Source organism: Peromyscus maniculatus, chromosome X (assembly GCF_049852395.1).
Source record: "Peromyscus maniculatus bairdii isolate BWxNUB_F1_BW_parent chromosome X, HU_Pman_BW_mat_3.1, whole genome shotgun sequence".
Taxonomy (NCBI): domain Eukaryota; kingdom Metazoa; phylum Chordata; class Mammalia; order Rodentia; family Cricetidae; genus Peromyscus; species Peromyscus maniculatus.
This window is the reverse complement of record NC_134875.1, coordinates 47,214,288-47,240,244: the sequence shown is the minus strand read 5'-3', so window position 1 is coordinate 47,240,244 and position 25,957 is coordinate 47,214,288. Positions and strand designations below refer to the sequence as shown.

The window sequence follows — 25,957 nt, the reverse complement described above, 5'->3', positions numbered from 1 at the left end:
GGATTCACAAATCCTAGAGCTTAGTCTTGTAAAAAGTACAGAAACCCCTTTACTGCAATTCTAGTTTATCAGTTATCTTCCTTCTTAACTATGACATCCAAGCTGTAGCTAAGTCCTGTGTTCATGGGAACATTTCCTTCCATATCTGTTACAAAGTTATTACAAAGTATAAGTGCCTTTGAAGAAGTACAGACCCCGTGACTGGACAGGACAAAAATATACTTCCAGGTTGAGTGTCGCAAAGGAAACACATCCCTTGGTTTCTTGAGGGATATCGTAACCATAACTGTTTCCTGTGCCGCACTACAACCATGGCTGGGTGCAGTGGAGCTGGATGCAGTCTTCTTTCCTGCGGCAGTCGGGTAAGATGGGGGTTATATTCTTCTTGGCTTTTCTAGGATTCAGAGAGCAGCCTGAAACTGCAGACTTGTGAAGGTAAAAGCAGATAAAAAATTATGGGAGTTCAGGGCTAGAAGAAGTGTGGAACTGAATTTATTTTTACTGAAAAGTGATTGCAAGTTAGTCAAAGCCTAAGCAGACTTGAATTAAGGAGAGTTCTCAAACTTGGGAACTCAAAGTACTTAAACCTAATTAAGGTCTATTTAGCCTACTTAAGAATAAAGTCAAACTGTACTTAAGGTGTAGATATCACAGTTTGAAGTTTAGTTGCCTAGTTTAGTTCTAAATGGGTTCTAAAATATAGTTAAGATTTTAAAAGGTCATAGGGTGAAGCTGGAATGTCAGTGTAATTAAAATATATTTAAATATTATTAATCTGTAGTCAAGATATATATTTAGTTAAAAACTGTTTAGCCAGGTGTGGTTTCACATACTTCTGCAATTCCAGCCCCTGGGAGGCTGACAGGGTAAGACTGCTGGAGTCCCATCTAGGATACATAGCAAGAACCCGCCAGCCAGGGCTATATAGCAAGATCCTATCTCAAAAACAAAGAAGTTCTCAAGTGTTAGTTCAGTGGTAAATTATCTGCCTAACATATATAAGACTCCGAGTTCCATCTCCAGTACCGCAAAGAGGGGCGGGGGACACATGCCTTTAATCTCAGCGCTTGGGGCAGGGGCAGGGACAGGCAGATCTGTGTTTGAGTCTTGTTTAAGTAGTGAATTCTAGTCTAGAAAGGGCTACATAATGAACCCCTTTCCCAAATGGACAAACAAAAATAAAACAAAAAACCTGAGCAGGGGCAGTGGCATGTGCCTTCAATCTGAGCATGCAGGAGGCACAGACAGGAGGAGGCACAGACAGGCAGTTTTTTTTTTTTTTTTGTGAGTTTTTGAGCCTGGTCTAGTCCAGCCAGGGCTACATAGTGGAATTCTGACACCCCCCACAAAAATAACAACAACAAAAACAACAAAAGATGGCCTTTGACTTTAATCTCAGTACTGAGGAGGCTGAGGGAGAGGCAGAAGCAGAACGGATAGATCTGAATTTGCACCTGATCTACACAGTGAGCTCTTGTTCAGCCCGGGCTACATACTAAAACCCTGTCTCAAAAAGCAAGTAAAGCCTGAAAAAAGTAAATTTTAGAGTTTAGGTTTTAAGATTGGTTTAGAGCTATTCAGTGCCAATACTAGGGAAGTCTTAGCCAGTGCCTGTTAACTGTCCAGGTAAGTCCTTGCTAGAGTCTTAATGTGATAAATCTCTGACTGTCATGTAGTTAAATCTCAGCAAGTCCATAAACATAGTCATAGCTTAGTTAAGACTTGGCTAAGACCCAAGTTGATTAAGATATAATAGAGTCTAGTTAAGGTGTAGCTGGGAATATTGTTGATACCACTACCATATTTTTGATAGTATTTGTTTTATATTTTTAAGTGTGTGTGTGTGTGTGTGTGTGTGTGTGTGTGTGTGTGTGTGTGTGTGTGTGTGTGTAGGCATGTGCACATGTATGCAGAGGCCAGAAAATGCCATTGTATCTCCTGCAGCTAAAGTTACAGGCAGTTGTGAGCCATCTGATGTGGATTCTAGGAACCCAAATTGGGTCCTCTCTAAGAGCACAAAAGAATCTTAAGCTCAAGCTGTCACTCCAGCCACTGACTTTATTATATCCTAGTAAAGCTTGGGCATTCTTTGCAGACCTTAACTAGTCTTAAGGCTTAATAGAGCTCTGGATAGACCTAAACTAGACTTATGCATTACCTTGACATTAAATGGACTCTAATACTCTAATTCTAGGTCCAGGTCATGCCTAGAATTCAATCAGACTTGATTACATCTTAACCAAGCTTAGGCTTTTGTAAGTATTAACAAAGCTTATCATTGCTGTTAGTAAGATTCCTGTTAAGCACTAGTCAGGGCTTATGCCTAATTCAGGCTGGTCAGAGCCCAGCTAAACTCTAGCTAATATCTAAGTCGATTTTAGCTTCATTCAGACTCTAGCTGAGCTCTCATCAGGGTCCAATCCTGGTTCCACTCAAAGTACAGCTGAATCCTTGCAATGTCATAAGCATGGTTAAACTCTAATTAGACTCTAAGACTATGTTGGGTCTAGTAAGAGCCTCATTGCTTCTAGCCATGCTGGAAGCATAGCTAAATTCAAATGAGTCCATGAAAATCCTAGTTAGGGCCTAAGATTAATTAAGTCTGAGGGACAGAGTACTTAACCCCTAGCAATGATATAAACATTGTTTAGTTCTATTAGATATGGCTAAGAGTCAGCAAAGGCCTCAGACTATATATAATAAAATCTCATTGAAGTCTAGGCAGGGCCTAAGCCTATGTAAGTATTGTTGATCAGAGCCCAAAAGAATGTCTAGCTAAGGTTATAGATCACAGTTAAGCCCTGGCCTTGGTCTAAGCCTTATTTAGGTATAGAGAGAGACTGGCTAAACTCTATGCAGAAAATAAGCTTGGTTCAGGTTTATGAATATCTTAGTTAAGACATAGCTTGGGCTTCAGCCTCATTCAGATATAATTAAGTCTAACTTTTGTCTTGGCAGAGACTAAGACTAGTTAAGGGTTGGTAAGAGCACGTTTAGGACCTAGCTGTTGTAAAGGTTTCATTTGGTCCTAGTTGGAGCCTAGTTCAGATCTTCCCAGGATCTAATACTGTTTTAAATTCTGTTAAAACATAAGTGGTTCAGGTTTAGTTAGAACGGACATAAGCTCTTTTGAGTATATAAGGCTAATTAGGTTTAGCAAGAGCTGAGACAAACTCTCTCCCAGGGAGTAAACCTATCAAGTGTTATTCATAGTATAATTAAAGAGTTACAAATTTATAAATGTTCAAGTGTCAATTAGAGGCCTCCTTTAGAACCTAGCTGATATTTCAGCCTAGTTTAAACATAATTCGATGCCAGTTATAACAAAAGCAGGACCTAAACTCTCTTTAGTATAAGTCAGAGCCAAGATAAGCCCTCACCAAAGCCTAAGCCTAGTTAATTTCTAGGTTGAACTGAATTATGTCCTATGAAAGTCATAGAAATCACATAGTATTATTGAACTTTCTTTAGACTTAACCAAGGTGTAGGTGTAGCTAAGTCTAGTTAATTCCTCAGTATATTTAAATGTTAGATTTTACTTAACATTTTACTTAAAGCCTAGCTAATGACTGAGCTCAGGTTAAGTCTGGTCAGAGCCCAGTTAAGGCCCACTGAGAGACCAAACGGGGATCAGGCCTAGTCACCTCAGTTAAGAACTAGGCAGAACATTTGCTTACTTAAGTACTGGTTAGCTTGGCTAAAATCTTGTCAATGCCACTAAGGCACATTTGAGACCCTAAATATCCTTGCAACATAGTCATGGTATAATTAGCAGGGCCCCAGCACAGTTGAAATCTGTCAAAGCCCTAATAGGGTGTAGTCAAAGCCTTGTTCTAGTTAAAAGCAAACTAGTTTGGTTTAAGACTCAAATTATTTAAGTATTAAAATTTATTTTGTCAAATTTTAGTGTAGTTGAGTCTTGGGTAGCTCCAAACAAATGTCTAGTTTAGTTCCAGCCCAGGAACTTGCTGAAGAATTATTTTTGGCCTACATTTAGTTTATGTACAGTCAAATCCTAGTAGTGCTTGCATAATTGGAGACTGGTTAAAGACCAAATCTTAAGCCGGGCGGTGGTGGCGGCGGTGGCGCACGCCTTCAATCCCAGCACTCGGGAGGCAGAGGCAGGCGGATCTCTGTGAGTTCGAGGCCAGCCTGGGCTACCAAGTGAGTTCCAGGAAAGGCGCAAAGCTACACAGAGAAACCATGTCTTGAAAAACCAAAAAAAAAAAAAAAAAAGACCAAATCTTAAGTTTTAAACAGAAACTATTTATGGCAGGGCCCACACCCATTCCTATCATGAAGACATAGTCAGAACACAGTTAAGTCCTATACAAATCTTTTTTTAAGGTACACCCAAAGCTTAAGATTACTTCAAGATTATCCATCTTGATAAAGGTCTCTCTGAGTTATGGTTAAATTGTAACATTATTCCTGCCCAACTAAAACCTCAACAGTCCAGTTAAAGCCTAGCCAGGGCCAAAACCCGGTTACTACCTCCGTAGGGACTGAAGCTAAAGTCTAGTCAGAATCTCAGTTTAAATGAAGCCTTGTCACAGTCTTGCTAGAATATAGAAAGAATCTAAAACTATTTCAAGAGCTAGTTAAGTAAGTTAAGGCCTACTCAGGCCCCTGAGGGTCTAGTCAGTGCCAAAGTCCAGTAAAAGCATCATAGGTTCTGTTAAGGTCTGGTCAGGCTCAGCTGAAGCTTAATCAGCATTCAGTTTTGTTCTAATCAGAACCTAAGACATTTAAAGCTCTGGCCAGCCCTATTAAAGTTTGACTAGGATGTAAACATAGTTTAGACCTATTCAAAACCCACTTGAATCCCACCCAGGTCTAAATCTCAGTTGAGATCTTGTGAAAACCTTCTTAGGCCCCAGCTGGGCTATAAATCTAGGGAAGGTGTTGCGGGAATCTCTCTGGAATAAGCACTCCGACACCAATGGCAGTGGAAGAGAGGAGCTGTCTTCACCGGTGAACTGAAGCCAGGATAGTTCCAGAACAGCTTCCGTGCCAGGTCTGTTTGCGTTCTTATTTTATTTTCTAAAGCCACAAGATGGGGAGAGGACGCAGTTGCTATTTTACAGAAGCTGACGTGGCGGTCAGCCTCTTGTTTTTAAGGGCAAATTTTCAAGCTGACAGGTGTAAGCTGTTGTGGCCAGGTTGTTAAGGGCGGCAACTCATTGTTTCAGCTATTTCTTCAGGTCATTCTGTTCTAGGTAGCAAGTGAAATCATGCTTGCAAATAAGCAGTACAAATAGTGCTTTAAGTAAATCCAATAATTGGTCTTTTCTGCCTTATTCTACTTCATTTCCGTCTCCGCGGCTTCATAAAGCCTTATGAATCTATCTTGAAGAAATGGGTTGGTACTCCTGATGTATTATTTGTAGTTTTTTTTTTTTTAATTTTGCTTTGTTTTTTTGTTTTTGCTTTCATTCTAGTTCTGATGAACCTGGCTGGAAAGGGTGTTCAAGATGCATGGTCCTAATAGACATTCTAGCATTATTCTTATAAGAGGCCCTATTAGCGGAGCCAGCCAGGGTCACCATGTTAAAAACCATGGTCCTCATTTAAAACCATGCATATGCCTCCCTTTTCAGCGGTGGTAATCAAATCTAATCCTCTACAGTGTTGGAGGGTCACTGCTGTCAGCAAATCTATCCAGTTTTGAACAGTGACTATGCTTTTTCTGAACAATAGGTAAATCTTCTTTGGTCTGAGTAGAAAGCTGATGTTACACTTGATGGATGCCTATTGCAGCAGCACGGGGGGTCATGGACCTTGTCAGAGCCATTCCCAGCAGGACAGATAGAAGTACAGGAGGAGTTCTCTTACTGTTTGAATCTAAGGGATGTAAGCATCGCTGAACCTTGCTTCCTGGGAACACATCTAAGTCAGGGGCCAAGAATTAGCTGCCTGCAACTGTCTTATGCAGAGCAGATGTAAATATTCTAGGAGTCAAAAAGTGTGTACAATCAGGAGCTTCTGCTCTGTTAACCAGTCTGGTACAGCCATTTGTTTGCTTGTTTAGTTTTTTCGAGATAGGGTTTCTCTGTGTAGCCCTGGCTTCTCTGGAACTCTCTCTGCAGACCAGGCTGGCCTTCAACTCACAGAGATTCACCTGGCTCTGCCTCCTGAGTGCTGGAATTAAAGGCGTGCACCACCACTGCCCAAGCCCTTTTCATTTTCCACAGATTGGGCTTCTCCTACGACTCGAACAGGCTGTCCTGTTAAACATGTCCCATTTGTGTTGTTAGTCGGACTTTGGTAAGTCATTCCTATTTCAGTATAGGCAGCCTGTCCTGCACACAATCATACACAGCAGTCCTGACCTAGAGATGGGTCTGTTAGGCAGAGTAGCTCATGGCTGGCGTTTACTATAGCCAGCATTTCGAGAAGGGGTGTATTGGGACAGAATTAGCTGGCTTTTTCCTGTTTACAGATCGGTTCAAGGGCCGTGTGGGGGGCCCAGGGGCTTAGAATCTGAACTCTGTTAACCTGTACCATCACAATGACTGGTGTAATAACCAACCATAGAGTCCTTACGGAGTTCTTATGCCTATGTCAGACCAACCCATTCTGAGGTCATGGCTTCTCCACACAAAGGGCTTTTCTATAGTCAATTTCTGTATTATTCCTCCCAGGTTGCCCCCCTCAAGGCCCTTTACAGCTTTAACTACTTATTACTCTATGGGAGTTCCTTTCCAGGCCTAGTGAAGTTAAGGGGTAGCTAAGCCAAGCCAAGGTAAGTCCTAATAGAACCCAGTTAGCCTAGTCATAGGTTATGCCTGGTTAACATCTATTCATAGTATTCTTAACATCTTGCCAGGATACGAACCAGAGAGAGACAGCCTATTTAGAATCTAATTTCAGATACAGAATGTTTGAGCCTGCGTAGTGGTTTCTTTTTCTTTTTCTTTTTCTTTTGTTTTGTTTTATTTTATTTTGTTTTATTTGCCAAGAGCTAATCTTAGTTAAATTCTAATTAGAGGCTAGTTAAGGTCTAGCAAGAGTCCAAGAATAGTAAAGGCCTACTCAGGGACAAGGTAAGGTAAAACTAGGACCTATTAAGGCCAATTACATCCTATCCACAGTCTCAGTCACGTTAAGGTCTAGGGAAGACTAAAGTGTTGAAATTATTCCAGATTGCTCAAGACTTTCTTCATTAAATGACAAGAATCTCGAGTCCTGTAAAAGCTTTAATCCCTGGAAAACCAGATTGAGTTTGTTTTTATTTTTGCCTTGAACTTCCTAACTTACAAAAGATCTCTCAAAAATTATCTCACTTGATGGTGTCCTCACCATCTTCAGTATATAGAAGACAAAACACAGGTTTACAGAAACTTAGTTCTTTCCTCAACGAATGTCAGAGAGAAAACGTTTAAGTCTGTATCTGAACTGAGATCACACACTTGCATGTTTTACCTAAATTGTTAGGCTGTCTCCCCACAATTAAAGATTGTCTAAATTAAAAGGATTGTAATTGCCCAAAGTGTTATCATCATATTTATTTCTGATAAGGACTGAGAGTCATGGTAAACTTAAGCAAACTGTTAAGGAAACATTTAGGTTTGAACCTAAGTCTCTCTGTCTACAGTGTCCGTATTCCTTAAAAACAATGTCTCCTTTCTCCACCCGTCCTTCTTCCCCAGTGTCAAATATTTCTGTCCATGCCTGTGGGACTGAGATAGTCATGCATGCATGGCTCAATGATGTTTCTATCTCTGTATTATTAGAAGTCTATCAAGCATTCATCAGTTTGTGTTTATATTGACACTTTTAACCTCAGTGTGAGGTTTATATATGGAACTTCGCTGTTTCACAATGGACATCACAACTGACATGGCAGTAGACTGAACTTTCAGCCATTTGATTTACTGTGGTTTGGGAAGGGACACAGAAGACAAAGCTGGCCTAGTTCAGTAATTCGTGGGACAGTTACTGTATACCTCCCTGTATAGTAATGTTCTGGGACCCAAGAAAAAGATCCTGGCCTTCTTCTATGGATTTAGCTGCGAGAAGGCACTAAAGACTTGGCTTGCCTTTTCCTGGCTGTGCCATTTCTGTCACCTCCTGTGAGCTTACCAGGGGTGACAGGCATTTCTATTAAAAAGTCTGTACATAAATATAGCTGTATCTGCCACTATGTTATCCTGAGGACAAAATAGTTGCCACCCCTGCAGAATGCAGCAGCTTCTGGATTCGATGCCAATGGTAGCAGTATGCCAAGCATGAAGTATCCTGTTCTCCCCCTGCCAAGTAAATACCAGTTTCCCCTTTAGTGATGCATTGCAAAGGACAGTTTCCACTCTTCTTGTGTGGCAGTGGCAATGGGAAAAGCTTTCAACATGAGCAATTAGTGGCACAGTGGAAGAGGCCGTTGGGATTTACTTTAGGTCACAGTTACTTAGTTGTACTATAATTTTCTTATTTGTGTTATTATGTTCCTGTAGAGAACTGTTTGATGTAATGTATCATGCGAAGGGAAGGCAGAGTGGCTTGGAAGAAACAATTGACTCATTCCACTGAATAGCCTGGATACTCAAATCATATTTTCTTTCTTGGAAAGAGTGACAATGGAAATTCTAGTCTCTGATAGTCACTTGGCAGTTCTCCTTATAGGGTCTATAGATGATTTTATGGTTTGATTCCCAGATATTAGTGGAATGCATTATTAGATTTTGAAACATACTCAAGGTATGTAATCTGTCCTAACAAGGAATTTGGAGGACTTTTCCTCAAGGATTAGGGACTTTGCAGTATATTATTGGAAGCTATGGAAAGAGCAGCAAATCAGGTTCTAGTTTATAGCCCTTTCCAGCCATGCACCATGGACCATTTGGCTTGTGGGGATTTTGATTTTCATAAATACATAGTGGAGATATAGCCCATGCTCCCCTATCAACTTCCCAGTAATTTGAAGATCCAATGAGATGTGATGTGAAAGAAGTTTGGTTTCCACTCCCTCAGTTGTGCAATAAGAATCTTTGTCAGATAGGACTCTTGTAGGTTTGGTGAATGTGCTTGAGGATACGGTTTCCAGAAGGGTTTCCTCTGTGTAGCTTTGCTCCTTTCCTGGAACTCACTCTGTAGCCCAGGCTGGCCTCGAACTCACAGAAATCCGCCTGCCTCTGCCTCCCGAGTGCTGGGATCAAAGGCGTGTGTCACCACCGCCCGGTGAGGCTTATGTTTTTATGTTTAGGTAACATGCTGCCACTGAGCCCTACCCATATGCCCTCTTTTTGTTTTTCATTTTGAGACAAAGTATCACTAAGTTGGCCAGAACTCCAGGGCTCAGTCTTGCACTTGAAGCTCAGAACAAACCCCAGACCAGGATGGTAAGGGTAAGAGGTATTGTGTTTCTTCCTCTTGTTACTTTAATGGGCCACTAGTACCAGCCAGGATGCCCCACACATTACTTCCTGGATCCCGGAATTCCCCTAGCACAACTATACAGCTAGCATTTATAAAGCACTTAATAAACTGGGAACCATTTTAAACTCATTCATGAAATAACTCATGCAATTACCCTGCTATCCCTTTTCTACAGGTAAGGAAATTAAGGCAAAAGTAGCTTAGAAATGTTATTAGTAAAGTTATAATGAAAATATAAGTCTGTTTGTTACAATATATAACCCTCTTAGTCACTACCATCATTTTGGTGTTTCTCCTAAAGAGACTATTTTTTCCCATCAACCCTGCCCTCCCCTCCAACTTTTCTTTTTCCTCTCAGAAATCTGAGGGGAAAATTAGGAACAGAACCTTTTTTTCCTATCACCCTCAGTTATGTTTTTCCTTCCCCCCATTTTCAGCTTTTCTTCTGCACTTGCTACTCTTTCTGAAAGTGTTAACATCTTTTTCTGGGCTCTCTGGGAGACTCTTGTAGCAGCTAAGCTTCAGGGACAAGCCTGTTTATGTCCCCCCAAGCCAAGATAGGGTAGCTGACCCCATGGTTGGATAGCATTCTGAAAAACTGTGTGCCTAAGAAAATAACTAAGAGGCATTTTCAAAATATCATTCCTCAGCACTGATGAAGTAGTTTTTCTGAAGGGTAAGCGAGAGTCGAAGACCATCTCTTCAGCAATGAACATATCAGAAAGAGGAGGAGAGAAAGTCAGAAGAACTTGCTTTAAATTGACTATAAGGGCATTCTACTCTCCCTTGTCTTGGTTTGTTTTGAATTTTTCATGTATTTTTCAAGAAGGGGCCATGTCTAGCTCTTCAGCTGCACACTTCTTTCCCTCTTTCTTAATAAATTAAAGATGGTCCATGGACGTTTCAAATAGCAGGCAAATGCCTTATTGTGTGCGATTTTTGTAAAGGCAACAATTTCTAACTTTAAAAAATAAGTGTCAGTGGTGCAGGACAGCAACGGGATGTCCAGGAAGAGCCCCAGCGAGGTCCCAGCATTGATAGTGTAGCAGAGCCCAGGGGCCTCACCCCAGACCAATGATTCTTTGCGATGAATGCCTCCTTGTAAAAATGTATGGATAAAGGGATTTACCGAGTGACTCACTGTGTCACACTGCAGCTTCCAAGACAAGAATTTCCGCTTCTTCCTCCTCCCTTTTCTCTTACATTTTATCTTGTTTTTTTTTTTGGGGGGGGATGGGTGGGATCGGGAGGCATGATGTGAAAGACAAAAAGTCAAAAAATAGGTATAAGGGTAAGTCTTGTTGATAATTTTCATTGTATCTCCCTAGAGATTCTCCTACTATATAAAAATGATGGGATAGTCCTTTTCGATGTTTCCCTGGAGGTGGAGAGGGCAAAGAGAAGTTATACATGTCTAGAAGTGGTTTTTTTTAATTTCTTATTCATTCTTTGAGAATTTCATACAATGTATTTTGAACATATTTACCCTCTTGACTGCCCCCCTCACCACATTCAAAAGCCTCTCCTCCTTTCCCATCCAACTTTGAGACTATTTATTTACTTTCCTTCTTTCCCTACTGAGTGCAGTTTGTGTTGCACAAAACCTGCATGGACTTGAGATAAAAATCCCAGCCGAGAGGGCGACGGCGGTGGCAGTGGCGGCGGCGGCGGCAGCGGTGGGAGGGGGGGTAATCCTAGCACCAGCTGAGGAACCATTAACACACATGTTGTTTGTTTAAACATTTAAATGAAATGCTTGTATCCAAATGGCACTGCAGCACTACAGAAGGGAGCACAATAAAAAAAAAAAAATCCTCTTTGTGAATACGGAACTGGCACCTGTACTCACCAAAGGCACATTTAATCACTCCCATATAACTGCCTCTGTTCCCTTTGGATATGAAGCAATTCACCTTGCCTGGTGCAGGGAAGCTTATCGACTATAAACACGGGCCCAGTGGCTTTGGATTCCTTTGCTCCCTTTCTGTCCCACTGTTAGATACTTATTGCCAGATTTCTAGTTGGAAGCAGTGCCAAATAACAGGCTAAGACTTTCAATTAGAAGAAAGTGGTGGGTTTTTGTTAGTCATGTTGACAAAACGTGAGACAGATGCAAAGAGTCAAGCTATCAGTTAGATAGCATCACCTGTAATCTAGCTCTCTCAGCTGCTTATGAGAGGCAGATTATGTCACATTCCATCAATTAGAAACTGTCTGGCAATCAGGACCTCTTGCCTTTGCATTGACATGAAGTAGAGATCTACACTAGGCAAAGGGAGCCCTCCCTGAATGTTTCCACTTCATTTCCTTAGCGTTAATGACAGGCTGGTCAAACAATACTGATGACACTCATCATTGTCCTAAATTTCATCTAAATGGGATGATGGGGTATATAATACACTTTCAAACTTCTGGTTTCTGTTGACATTCTTTTACATGTATTCTAGTAGATGTTCACACTCTGTAATTTGGATATGTACTTACTAGTAAAACTACAGCTTCATGAGATCGAGATAGACTTGGCTTTAGTAGATACTGTCCAGTATTTTCCAAAGTAGTTGTATGAGCCAGTACTTTCACCTGCAATGTATGTGAGTTCCAGTGGATCCATTGTTCTGTTTCTTATTATATCTGTTTAGTATATCTGTCCTTTCTGATATACCTGTTCTGGTGGGGTTTGATATATCTCAGTGTGGACTGGATTTGCATTTCTCTGATGAGTAATAGTGATAAATGCCTATTTGTGTACTTGTAGTATAGATAGCCTCTTCTCTGAAATAGTAGTTAATTTCTTTTGTCTTTTTTTGACATTTGCATTGTCTTGTTCTTATTGATTTATAGGAGTTTAAAATATATGCATAGAGTGGGTAGGTATAAACCTTCTATTGGGAATACTTTCTGAATATTTTCCTATTCTATTATTGATCTTTTTACTCTCAAGGTATCTTTTAATAGATAAAAGCTCCTATTTTAATGAAAATAATAATTAACTAATTTGGGGGAATATGTGGTAAATCTTTGCTTTTCTAAGATCATGAAGGTTTTCTCTTTTGGTTTGAGCTACATATTTGCTTTATCTTTCAGGTTTAAGTCTACTATCTATTTCATATTAGTTTTTAGTATTTGATGTATGATCACCATCATGGTTCCATTGGTTTGTCTGTCTGCATATCAGTACTATGTCTGTAGCCATAAATTTAGCCTTGATATTTTAAATTTTTTATTTATGTTAACATGTAATACACATATTCATGGTATATGGCATAGTATTTCTGTAATTGCATACAATATGCACTAATAGAATCAGGGTAATTAACATGTCTTTCTTTAAGATTGGCATCTTTGAGTTCCTATCTTCTAGTTACTACGAAAATATATGGTTTGTTATTGTGAACCTACTGTGTCATAGAAATCCAGAACATAGTCCTCCTATTTAACTTCATTTTGGTACCCATTATAAAACTTCCCTTTATCCTCCTTCCATGTGGCCCTTCCAAGTTTCTAGTAGTCAGTATTCTTCACTCACATTGACAAATTTTAGCCTCCACATATGAGAGAGAATGTGCAACATTTGCCTTCATATGCTTTAGGTTTGATATCTGGTAGTATACATCTTCTAGTCTTGTTCCATATGAGTTCCGGTTCTTTATATATGCTTATATGTAATTTTGCTCAAAGTGGCCTTCATAAGTAGTATTGAGCTTATTAATTCATTGGCCTCTTCTATGTCTCTCTAACCTCAAAATCTAGGTGTCTTTTTGAGGAGGAGACCAGCAGTGTGTTTGTGGCAATACCCATCCCTGTTGTGAGAACTTCCAGCCTCCAGGTCAGCCTGGACCTCAACCAATTTCAGGTAAGAAAAACTGGCCCTGCATACCTCAAGTTTCCATTCCACTGTTAATCTCCTACAGTTTCTAACAGCTATGCTGGCATTTCTCATTCCCTGGTAGAGTCCTTCTACCTTTGGACTAGCTTTATTGTCAACCTGTGCCCAGAATTAGCAAATGCCACAGAAAATGCATGCTACCATCAGATCACATTAGGAAGGTCTCTTTGCATTTTGCTTTATTTACACCCCTTTCTGATATCCTTAAACCTACTGATTTTGTAATTTATCTCCTTTTTCTTTTCTCTGTGTGTATGAATTATATTTTTTTGGTTGTTGCAGGATCATCTGCAGCCTATTTGAAAGCAGAGCTCCAGAAATCATTTTCTAGGCACAGCTGCAACCCTTTTGTTCATCTTGGCTCTATTACAGGTGAGTAGCTTTAGATAAATTCAGCACATCAGAGGAGGGGGAGCAAATGGACACATCTCTGAACCTCCATGAAACAATTGATAATGGCATGGATCCCATAGAAGACTGATCCACTTCTCTCCATCAGTTTGTGTTAGACACATTTAATTAACAATTTAGCCAGTTTCTAGGGATATCAAGTGTAAGGAACATTCTCAGTTCTATTCCTATTTAGGAGAATGAGATGTCAGCTCTGGACCCATAAAATTTGACATAGGTGTTTGGAAGTTAGTTCTAGGCTGACTTCTATTCTGCACCATATGGCTGGTCATAAGTAAAATAGTTAATACCTATGATTCTCAATGTTCCCACTCATAACTTCATATAGTTATTTTATTGTAATATTAAACACTAGAATGTAAAGTTGATTTCTTGGTGCTTTATATGTAATAGGCCTTCCTTCCACAAATTTGAGAATTTATTACAATATTAGGAGCATGCCATCTCATCTACTATGTACTTTTTAGGCAGGGGATTGATTATGTTTGGTTACTTTGGGAGGGGTGACACACAGTGAAAAGCATACTAGTGATCAATGGGATTCAGCAGTTTCATATTCTTAAATAACCTAAAACTCTGTAGAATGTAACTATTAACACTACCCTAGAGAGTATGATTCTCTTAATTACTTCTCATTTCTCTTATTTTTTTAACCATAGATTTTCTAGAATTGTATTTGAATAGTATACCATATATATTCTTTTATGTCTAATTTTTTCACTAAGTATACCATTTATATTAATACATGTCTCTGTTAGTAGAACACTTATTTTGTATTTATGGTTAGTATCCTACTGTGTCAATAGTCAATAGTTATATAAAGTTTGGCAATTAACACAATCCTCAAATATCATCAGTTTTGTAGAACCACTGGCCTCATGCTATAATTGGTCACCATCATAATCAAATTAACATTCTGATTTCTCATCTAAATCAATGAAGTAACCATTGTCAGCTCAACAGGATTCATTATCATCAAGAGACCATTTGCCATAGCTTTTTAGTAATATTTTATCTATTGAGAAGTCCACTGAGATGTGGAATCAGTGTCAGTTCCTCTAATAGTTGGTAAACTTATTGATTGTGTAGCCTAATTAATAAGAAGAAATGAAGAGCTTTTACAATTTATTGCAGAGTAACAACTATCCCCAGGATGCAGGACAATTGGAAACTTTAATGAATTAATAACTAAAAACACCAGATATAAATGGCAATGAGGCAAAGATGCTAATATAAATAGTTAAAAACTGAGTGATGGTGTATCTTTTCTCAATGGAGATGTTCAGGAGAGATATGCAACCTACCTATGCTGATTTTATTCTGAAATCCCTGAGCAAAAATATCATGAGACATACAAAGAATAGGTTTTCAAAAAGGAAAAACAGTAGCTAGAGATCTTGTAGCTATAATCTGCAGTATGGATAAAAGGTCAAGGATGCTGATCTTTGTATTTGTCTTTTTCCATTATTAGATCTGATTTGCTGTGTTGTCTTGGATGTGACAATCTGGTGGTGATTATTATAGTAATTCACTACTAGTACGGACATTTTGTGAGAGGTTAAGCAACTAGACTCATTCCATACTTGATCACCATTATAATCACACCAACTACCTCATTTCTCCTCCAAGCCAACAGAAGGACCATTAATCTGCTCTACAAGATCCACTGTTATCAAGAACTCATTTGCTTTTAGTAATATTTTATATCTTGAGAAGAGGTTTAAACCATGGAGTCTGTGTCAATTCCTTCACTAGTTACTGGCCTTATTGATTGCGTAGCCCAGTTAATAAGAATAGCGGAGGAGCTGTTGCATTTTATCTCACAGGAACAAGCTGCTTTTGCACAACAGAATAGTATGATGGAGGAGGCAGCAGCAGTTGTGCCTCCTCCTGGGGAAGAGTCCTTGCCGGATCTTGCTGATCTTTGCGATTTAGAATCAATACTTTCAGTGAAAGGAGATGAAGACCTAATCTTTGATATGGATGAAGCTATGATAGATGTGAATGACATCTATGAGGAGATACTCCCTGCAATAAAGGATGATACAGAAAGTGAGTAAGATTCAGCATGTGGAGATCATCATTTTTCTATTTCAAATACGTTCTATTTTCTAGGCTTTAGCAATAAGTGTTTTCTTCTAGTTCTGCATAGTTTCATTATTAAAAACACATAGAATAGGTAAGCCTTGATTTCTTCTTGGGAAAACCATCTTTTTCTAAGTTTTAATTCAAAGGATGACTTTAGTTATGTAGTTCTTCCTTTCCTTGTACTATTAGGATTCTTCATAAGATCAAATAATAGCAAAGAAAAGAATCTCCCTAAGAATAGAATGAAGAACTGATGAACTCTGCCACATACAAACACCCAATGTCACTATTCTGGCATAAATGGAAATTCTAAGGATAATATTCTCCAGCAGGGTATTACAGTGAATATTTTCACATGGACAGTACAATGTTGAGACATTGCATATTAAAGAGAGAGATTTCTATGGCAGAGTAAGGCAAATAATTCTGAAAGTGCCACATCTACCAGACAATAAATATATAGAATGGTTTTCCAGTTTTACTGGGGACAAACCTTTGAGAATTCTGGGGCCAAGATACGCCAATGAAAGACTGCTTCCACAAATGCTGATGCATACTGAAACTCTTTGCAATATTGTTCTCTGATGGAAACTGAAGCTTGTACCAGAAATGAAAGAAAGAAGTTCTAGAATGGCAAGACAAGGCCCAACAAAGACTTCGTCAACAGAAAGTCAAACTCTTATGTCATGACCTGGAGGTTATGGTCCACAAGGGGAAGTGGACAGTGCATATCTTCTTGTGTATAACTGAGTTTAAGACAGATAGAAAGCTTATTGTAGTAGGATGGCTACAACATTAACCTAGCAATATTTGTTATTAAGAGGTAAAATATGCAAGATGTAGACTTGTGTTGAGACACAGTAATCTTCTATGTGTCAGAAGGGTAAAACACAATAGTTTTAGCACCCTCATGCTGAAACAGAGAGCAAATATGCAAGAAATTCACTGATTATACTAACCTATGCCATACAATCATTTTACTTCCATGGACATACAGTATGGGCTTCTTAACAATTTATGTAGAGTCCTAAAGCACGTCATAGGTAAAAAGATTAATAGGGCATTTAGTACAGATGATTTCAGAGCTAACTAACATGACAGCTACATGGCAAGCATACAAGTAGAATAAATGAAAATTATGTTAAAATGCAGTTACCAGGGTTAGTTACATATTATAGTAGGCAGTATACTCTAAAGCCTATTGCTACAATACCTTTTTTTAAATAAAAAATTGAATCTTATTTTCCCAATATAAAACAGATTCTAGGTATGCAAGTACAGCCAAAGAAGCAAATAGGTGATGCACTGAAAAATTAACCTAGACAGATTGGAGAAAGGATGAAGAAATAGTGTAATTTTCTATGCCAGGAGGAAATGTTAATGAATAATTCTAATAATTAGTGAAACAGTTAGGATTCTTTTCACATTTAATAAAATATTTACAAATAATGATAAAAAGAATTGTAGGAAAGTTAGAAAACATAATCTACTAGGCTAGGCTAGGGACAACTAGGGGAAATATATATTGCCATCAAGACATTTTCAACTGTCGGATATGGGGTATAATTTTCTGTCAAAATAAAACTCAAATCATAAATAACTGAATAAACCCCAGAAACATCCAGAGAGAGGCCATCAGTCTACTATAAATTTTATTTGGTGAGTAATTTACCTGAGAAAGAGCAAACTTGTTGCTCTACAAACATCGTTGACACACTAAAGGGTAGATAGCAATCCAAGTAGAACCCTAGAGTATGGACTAAAAATTCGCAATTGATTAATAAAGCACCAATTAACTCAAGCAGGCCATAACAAGAGAAACCTGTAAGGCTACTCTAGACTTTGCAGTAAGACAAAGCCTTATACAAGACTGAACAATAATAAATAGACAGTGTGATTCTTAGATGTCAGAACAAGAAGATGCTGCAAGCTCGTAATATGTGGATCTGTTTAGCCCCTTGTTTACCTGCAACACCTGGAAAGATGGAAATATAATGGCACCTAAGAACTAAATACATATTTCAGTATTTGCCTTGATTGTATAATCATATACATTTAGGAACCATTAAGATGCTACTCTATTTCAAGAAACGGACTGTTGTATCAAGTATGTTTGCTATATGGGACAGTATTAGAAATAGAGTTAGAGGTGATAAAGAGCAAGCTTAGCAGAAAAAGTATTTAAGAACAAGATCCAGTGGGGAAGGTATTTTCCATAGAGAGAACATTTTAAATTGCTGGAGTTACACAGTTGTTTGAGATTACTTCCTGAGTTTTTAGTTTATCTGTGCCTTATGAAAATTAGCCAACCCTAAGATAGTGCTAGAAGTAGCTAGATAGTAGGTGATATAGATTAAGTAGATAGTTACATTAAAAGGAGAAATACTAATAATATGCTTTTTGGATGCCTCCTATTGAGATGTTGAATCTCCTCCATGAGAGTGGAGTGAGTGGCTGGTCTATTATCCAAGTAGCTGTGTTTTGGATCTTTTTAAGTTAATGCCCAAACCAGATTTTGTATGGCATAGAGAAGTAGAAAGGGAGCAAGGCTATATATTTTGAGACAAATTTAAAGGTGTTAAAATCAAGAGAGATAGGCTGGTAGATGGCACTGAAGTAGACGGTACAAATCTCAATGCTTTAGCTAAAGTAGGAAAGCTGCTGAAACTATATACCTGCATCCTTATATGTAATGATTTTTTCAAGTTCTTATGTTATAATTGCTTATGATCTTTATTGACTACTTTTCCAAACTGCTTGCTTTGAACTAATAAACTTTGATTTACAAACCAAAGAACTTGTAGTCTCCTTAAATTACCTAGTAGTAAATTTCTAGGCTACCAAACTGCCATAAAAGGACTTTGTTAAACAGAAGGTCATGGAATATAATCAATGAGAATGTTGTACCAAGAGCCTGACTGTCTACTTCTGACTTGTCAGATGATCTCTAAGAAGTGAATGAACATGGTGCTTCATCATTTGTAAAATGAGGATTACACTTTTTCTGCTTACTTTTAATGGTAAAAAGGAACAAATAAAAAATAGTTTTTAAAGTGTTTGATGTAACTGACAGTGGACTAGAATACATGAAATTGTGACATTTCATAAGTCATTCCATACCAACAAATGTCAATATGAAAATACCTGGAGATTTAATTGACATGAAAGGACAATCCAACAGTTTGCACCTGTTACTAAGAGTCAAATGTTTCCTCATTCTACTACTTTATGTAAAAAATTATAATTTGGAATTGGCTTTTGTTTAATTCTTTGAAGCACAGTTTTTCACCAAATTAAATTCTTTTGAAGAGCCTATTTGAATCCTAGTAGGAATAATTATGAGAAAAAGCTACAGTGAAAAAGCCCTTTAGGGAATAATGAATTATCTTCCACTTTATGCTAAGATTTTATTCCTGAGGGCAATACTGTACTGGTTTCTTTTCTCTTTGCTGTTTCAAAATACATGGCAGAAACATCTTAAGGGATGAAAGGTTTCTATTGGCTCATGGCTCATGGTTTCAGAGGGTTGCAGTAAACCATAATAAGGAAGGCATGATGATAGGAGCAGCTCTGTTTATGGTGTTGGGTGCTCAAATTCCTGGGGACCAAGAAGCAGTGACATGATCAGGAAAAGTGGTAAGTAGAACCTCCTAAGGCCTGCTCCTAGTAAACTACTACCCAAGCCCTATTGCCTAAAGGCTCTACAATACTTCAAATAATGTCATGAGCTGGGGACAAAGCACTCAAAACATGATCCTGTGGGGGGAATATATCATCTTTAAGTCATAACATTCTGTCTCTGTCTCTTATAGTCTCATGGCCATTTGATAATGCAAAATGCATCAACTCCAAGAGTACTCTTAGTTTTAACGATGTTCAAAACATCAAGTTCAGAATCTGCTCTCATATTCAAGATAGTCTTCTAACTATGGTCCAATATCAAATAAAATTAAAAAAGTACAGAAGTCCACACTTAAACATAAAGCCACCGAATGATCATTTCCTAAAGGGAGAAATGTGGACATACCAAGTAAAGATTGGAACTGCAGTTACAGGCATGCACTACCATGTCCAGCTGACTGTTACCTAGTTTTTCCTTTTTGAGTATTATCTCATTCTTATGTAGAGGCTGTTGCTCTTTGAATGCCTTTGGCCTGTGAGATTTTTGCCCATTCTTTCCCTAGCCTTCTTTGGGGGTCTTAAGGTTATTAGTAAAGTTATCTCTTAAAAATGTCTCCAAATTGTTTATTGGCTCTCAACACGTGACTCTTAGATTGAATTTGTTCCATCAGATCATGGGATAGGACCCACTTAAATTAATAATTAGGCTGGAGAGGTGGCTCAGTATGTAGGAACACTTGATTGTAAGCATGAGGACCTGAGTGCAAATCTCACAAACCCATATAAAACACTGGGTATGGTTGTACATGTCTGTAACCATACTGCTGTGTATAGAGGGGAGGCTATGATAAGCAGGATGATTATAGGAGTTTCTTGGTCACCCACCTAACTTGAAGTTCAGTGGAAGACCCTGTCTCAAGAGTATAAAGCAGACAGTGATGGAGTAGAACACCTATTGTCCTTCTCTGCCACCCGGGTATATGAATGAGTGGCTACACCTCTAAATACATGTGTATACATCATATATCACAGTTGGGTATACACAAACTCAGAGCATTATGTGAACACATAAAAATACTATTAAATGTGTAGAAGGGGAAAAGAAGAAACACAAGGGACAAAACAAAAATAAGGTCTAGGCTGGGCAGTGGTAGCACACCCTTTAATCTCAGAACTCAGGAAGCAGAGGCAAGAGGGTCTCTGTGGGTTCAAGGCCAGCCTGGGCTATTGAGTGTGTTCCAAGATAAGCCAAGGCTACACAGAGAAAGCCTGTCTCAAAAATGCCCATACACCCAAAATACAACAACAAAACAAGACAAAACAAAAAAGGAACTGCTGAAACTACTGAGCCAGGAGTGGTAGAACATGTCTGTAAACTCAGGACTTGGGAAGAGGATCAGGTGTCCAAAGAGCTTCCTTCATGAGACCCTGTCTCAAACACTGCAAATGTGTGCTTACATGTGCATGCACACACACCACCACCACCACCACCATCACCACTATGACCACTACCACCACCATCACCACCAAAACTAAGGAAAAGAAAATGAATATAAGAATAATAAACAGAAAATCAATACATCTTTTTCTTTCGCTTATTAAGACACATAAACCACATGCCTTTAAGGATTTTTTTAAGTTTTTGAAAGATTTATTTATTTACTTATTTATTTTGTGTGTATGGGTGTTTTGCCTGTATGTATGAATATGTACCACAACTGTGTTTCGTGTCCACAGAGGTCAGAATCATTGGATCTTCTGGAACTGGAGGTACAGACGGTTGTGAGCTACCACATAGGCACTGGGAACCAAACCTGGGTCCTCTGTAAGAGCAACAAGTGCTCTTCATCATTGAGCCATTTCTCTAGTCCCATTTCCAAGAAATTTAGGGGATTTTGTTTACTATGAAAATGCTAAATTCACTTCCCATAGGTAATATGGTGAAGATAAAGTTAGGCTTCATTTACTTATTTATGTCCAAACTAGAAATTAGCTGTATTGTTTCATAATATCTTACATGAAGGGAGCTTTTAACGGTTAAATAATCAGTGATCAAGTGAATTCACATTATAATATAAATTTTGAATATCATTATCTTGACAAATTTTGTCTCCAAACACACTAAATTCAAACTTGTAAAACATCCCCAAACAAGGAGGATCACTGTTTATCCTCTGTATTCCAAACACCAAGAACAGTACTTGACAAGTATTTGTTGAATGATAAAATGCTTTCCTTGTAAATAAGGTGACTGCTTTTTTGGTCACAAAGGAAATACACAGAAGCTGTCTGCAGATGAATGGGCCTAACTGTTCGTAAGGCTTATCCAACCACACATGTTTGAAGTCTTAAGTGGTAGAAAAATACTGAGGCTTGTTTTGATGCTGTGGACACTGAGAGCATTAAGCTTCCCCAGGATTCAGAGATGATCTCAGCTTACCTCTTTCTGGTGATATTTGATTGCCACCTTCAGCTTGGCCAGGTCGTGGTACTTCTGTGGGTCAAGTTCTTCACTGTGGTCGTCTCGATGGTTGAGGATGATCTCCAGTTCTCGGGAGCTCCGAGCTTGGTCCAGCAGGTCCTTGGCAAAGAGCTTACATTGCTGGGAGAGCTCCTCATACTCAGCCTTAAACTCATTTTCCACCTTGCTTAGCTCCTTGAGTTCCCAGCCCAGCCGGAAAGCAGTGAGGATGGGGTCCTCGCTTGATAAGGCAATGAGTGAGGGGCTTGCCAGAGCTTTGTAGATGTTCAGTCGGGACCTTGAATGACGCAGGCTGTCTACTTCCGAACTGGACACACACTCTACGCAGTTGCAGCGGATTTGGTGGGGCCGTGGGATAGTGACCCGCTTTTGGACAAGCAATTTGATGATTTCATAGTTGTTGGTGTGGGCGGCCAACATAATGGGAGTGATATCTGGTGTGAACTCAGAGAACTGGGTGTCCATCATCAGGGTGGGAACCTATACAAGAAATGACAAACACAGAGGGTCAGGGTTATAGTTAGGAGCACAACGGAGCATCCACTGTTAATTCACAAACTGAAATTTCCATTCTCTTGTGACTTCTCACCCAAACAGGTAATGTTTGTGGGCTGCTGTGTGGCACTTCCCCAAGCACTTCACTTGCATTTACTTATTTAATATTCACAACAACCCTAGTTGGTAAATATTTTTCCCATGGGACGAAGCTGTGAGAGGCTAATGGTCACACCTGGTTAATGGACACACCTAAGATTATGTAGTTTTCAGTAGTAGAAGCAAAATTCTGCCCAGGTAGTGCAACTGTGGAACTCAGCAATTAAAATTATGTTACCATTTTATGTCTAGTTCTATCTAACAGAATAAGGGAAACAAAGAAGTAGATGATGTTGTTCTTGGCCTTCTGGCTGAATTGCACAGATCATAAAGTCCCTAACAGTTCATGGTGGTATATGTTTAGCTTTAATTGAGCTGTTGAGACAGCTGGAATATTGGCTTGAAAGAACAAAGACAAGCAATCACTTTGAAGACCATGCAACTAAATAAAGTCATAATGACAAAAGAAAAGACTCTTCCAAATGATATTGACTTTGTATGCATACAGGACTTTAGCAGACTAAAGAGCAGACCTGATTAATGCAATTTCTTCTAAGTCCAGGAAGGTAGAAAAAATTAGGTATTGTCAGGGAGAAGTAATATTGTAAATGAGGAAGTCCAAGCTTGGGGCAGCATTGCTGATGACAAGGGGGTATTTGATAAAACTGCTGTGTCTAGGGTATGATGTATTGTGGAAACAATATCTATAGCTAGAAGGTGCAGAGTTCATTATGTATTCAGGAGCACACCTGGAGAAATGCATAGAACCTGATCAATGAATTAAAGCAGTCTTCCAACTTGAAAATAAATCTTCAGGGACTCAGTCTGTTTTCAGTCCAATAAAGAAAGTGAGAGGGTCTGGAGTCACAGTTGAGTTAGTAGAGTGTTTGTCTAGCATGCACAAGGCCTTGGTTTCAATTCCAAGAACCATATAAACTGGACAGGGTTGTGCACACCTGTAATCTTAGCAGCTTGGGGATGGGAAGGCAGGAACATCAGAAGTTCAAGGATATTCTTGGCTCTCTCTATCTTTCTCTATCTATCTATCTATCTATCTATCTATCTATCTATCTATCTATCTATCTATCTATCTATCTATCTCAAGGACACTAAGGATACAGGAAATTCTGACTCAAAAATGAAAATACAACAGAAAACTAGGGAGCTCACTAGACTCACATGAAACCTATAAGATGGAGGAGGACAGGGACAGTGAGGGGAAGGTTTTTGGAAGGGAAATCTGTGTGAAGCATGGGTAGCATCCCAGCAGATGGGGGAAATATTGATCTTATTATATTTGAGGAAAAGAAGAGCACAGTGTCAAAACTCACTTTTCAATGGGCAGAAAAGAACAGGGTCAGTTGGGAATCTCATTAAATAGAAAAAATATTGTTTTAATCAATACTTTCTTTTTATTTTTTAAAAGACAACAACAATAACAATCTACAGTTACTGGAGACCTTACAAAAGCACGAATTACTGGTTTTCATCATTTTTACCTCCTTTTAAAAAAATTTCACCTTGTATTTCTAATACAAGGGATTTCTAATACAGGGATGTGGCCAGAAAAGGGGGAGAGGAAAGCTAAGGGGAACAGACAGCAAGAAATCTGTTGTCCTCACTGAGTACTTGCATTGGCCTATGAAGGCTGTCAGTCATCAATTGCTAGGATAGAGAAGAGAGTAAACATTGTGAAACATTGGGAAAGAGAAGCTACAAACAAAACAGTGGAAAGTGAACAACTTGACTCATAAAATAAATTGGACATAGGAAAGAACCATCTCAGAAATTAACATAAGCCTACAGGCTTAGGAAGAAATAGGTCTGAGTGGGCCTGGAAATGAACATAAACACAACTGGCATAAAGCCGTGGAGTGGGGAGAGATGGCAAGTGAGCAATTTGTCATAGTCTGCCCAGGAAGAAGAGAGCTCAGATCTGGAAAATCTGTCCTCTCTCTAGGTAGGGACATTTTCCGATCTTTGTCATTCTCTAAAATGGTGAGGAGAAGGTGGAGTGGGTGTCGACCTGTTGGACAGTGTTCTCTGGGTGAGGGTGGAGGTACAGTCTGCTTTGTAACATGCTGCTCAGCTTGTCCTCTCACCCACTCCTTCCTTGCTCTTTATACTTTCCAGCCTCCTTTCCTTTCCTTTTCTTCTTTTCAGTGCTGACAGGCCTGTCCAAGACCCACAGAAGTACACAAGATTGTTGTTTAACCCTACTTATGTCATGGTGCTGATAGGAGACTGTATGCTTGAAATAGGAAAAGCTCTCTGGAGCTATTTGATTCCCATAAGGAGCATTCTGATACTCCACTTGGTTTTTTGGTTATTTGAGCCCAAAGAGGAAAACTTTTCCAAAGAGTGTAATGACCATGTCTTCCCCCAACTGCCTATTCAAATATTGTAGGCTCGAGGTTTCATCTGAGATAACTACTTTTCTGATGCTCCTTTACATGGTTCTCTATCTCACAATATGCTTCTTTGCAGCCTTGTGAGAATTAGTGTTAATTGTCAACTTGATAGAATCTAGGATCAACTGGGAGGTGGGCCCCTGGGCATGACAAAATAATAAATCAACCAAAAAAAATGGACAAATTAGCTGAACAGACAGCTCTCAGAAGAAGTACAAAAGAGCACCGCACAAGTGGCCCAGTGGTCAGCACAACTTGCCATTCAATCATGAGGGCTAGCGTTCAGGTCCTAACATTCATGTTGGGTGACTGACAACCACCTGTAACTCCAGCTACAAAGATCCAGTGCCATCTTTTGCCCTCTGTGGTTGTACACACACATGCATATACACTCACACAAGACACATATATTCAGACACATACACACACAAAAAAATAAAATTTACATAAAATAAGTACAAAGGAGCCAATGAACACATAAAAAGTTCAAAATGTTTAACCATCAAGGACATGGAAACCAACACGACTTTGAGATGGTGGGTATAGTGACACATACTTCTAATTCCAGCACTTTGGAGATAGAGGCAGGGGAATCCTGAGTTCAGGGTCAACTTGGGATACAAAGACTCTTGAAATATTTACCTTCTCAACTGGGATTGGAGAAAGGGCCTGAAAGAAATGAACTTGCTTGAATCCAAGTTGTGGAAGTCAGGTTTGCAAACGAAAGAGTTCAAGTCTTAATTTTAGAATAGGCTATTTTAATTCATTTTTGCTAAAGCCTGCTGTGTGTCTAGCACTGTGCTCTGTGCTGTTGGGCAACAGAGAAGACTAGGGAAAATCTTCCATACTTACTGTACTTACTGAGGAGTGTTAGTTTCTTTTCTGTTGCTGTGACAAAATACAACAACTTAAGGAAGGAAGGGTTTGTTTTAGCTCACGGCTTAGGCACAAGCCATCATTATCATCATTATAGGGCAGCCAAAGCAGGAAGAGCCTGAAGCAGTTGGTCACATGATGTCTTTAGTAAGAAGACACTATTAAATGCATGCTAGTGTTCACTATCCTTTGTCTAAGTATATAGTCCAGGAT

The 25,957-nt window shown here is 39.0% G+C and overlaps 2 protein-coding genes across 4 annotated transcripts in view; one reads left to right on the top strand and one right to left on the bottom strand.

Moving 5' to 3' along the window:
* Positions 1-25,957, bottom strand: part of Trpc5 (transient receptor potential cation channel subfamily C member 5) — a 260,467-nt gene that overhangs the window by 76,992 nt on the left and 157,518 nt on the right. The window contains exon 3 of the mRNA XM_015991865.3: positions 21,822-22,343. Within this exon, the coding sequence (XP_015847351.2) occupies positions 21,822-22,343 (522 nt within the window). The remainder of the gene's footprint in view (positions 1-21,821; positions 22,344-25,957) is intronic.
* Trpc5os (TRPC5 opposite strand) lies at positions 32-18,557 on the top strand. Of its 3 annotated transcripts, none has more exons than XM_042268801.2 (4): positions 32-362; positions 13,126-13,228; positions 13,544-13,633; positions 15,144-18,557. In XM_042268801.2, the coding sequence occupies exon 4, from the start codon at positions 15,400-15,402 to the stop codon at positions 15,730-15,732; it is 333 nt and encodes a 110-aa protein (XP_042124735.1). In that variant the 5' UTR covers positions 32-362; positions 13,126-13,228; positions 13,544-13,633; positions 15,144-15,399; the 3' UTR covers positions 15,733-18,557. The 3 variants fall into 3 exon arrangements, with proteins under 3 accessions (XP_042124735.1, XP_076417758.1, XP_042124734.1); XM_076561643.1 differs by lacking the exon at positions 32-362 and adding an exon at positions 4,432-5,017; XM_042268800.2 differs by lacking the exon at positions 32-362 and adding an exon at positions 6,593-6,745.

What these genes read in the sequence shown, in the direction of transcription:
- Trpc5os (XM_042268801.2), top strand. Translation starts at nt 15,400, where the DNA reads ATGGAGTCTGTGTCAATTCCTTCACTAGTTACTGGCCTTATTGATTGC.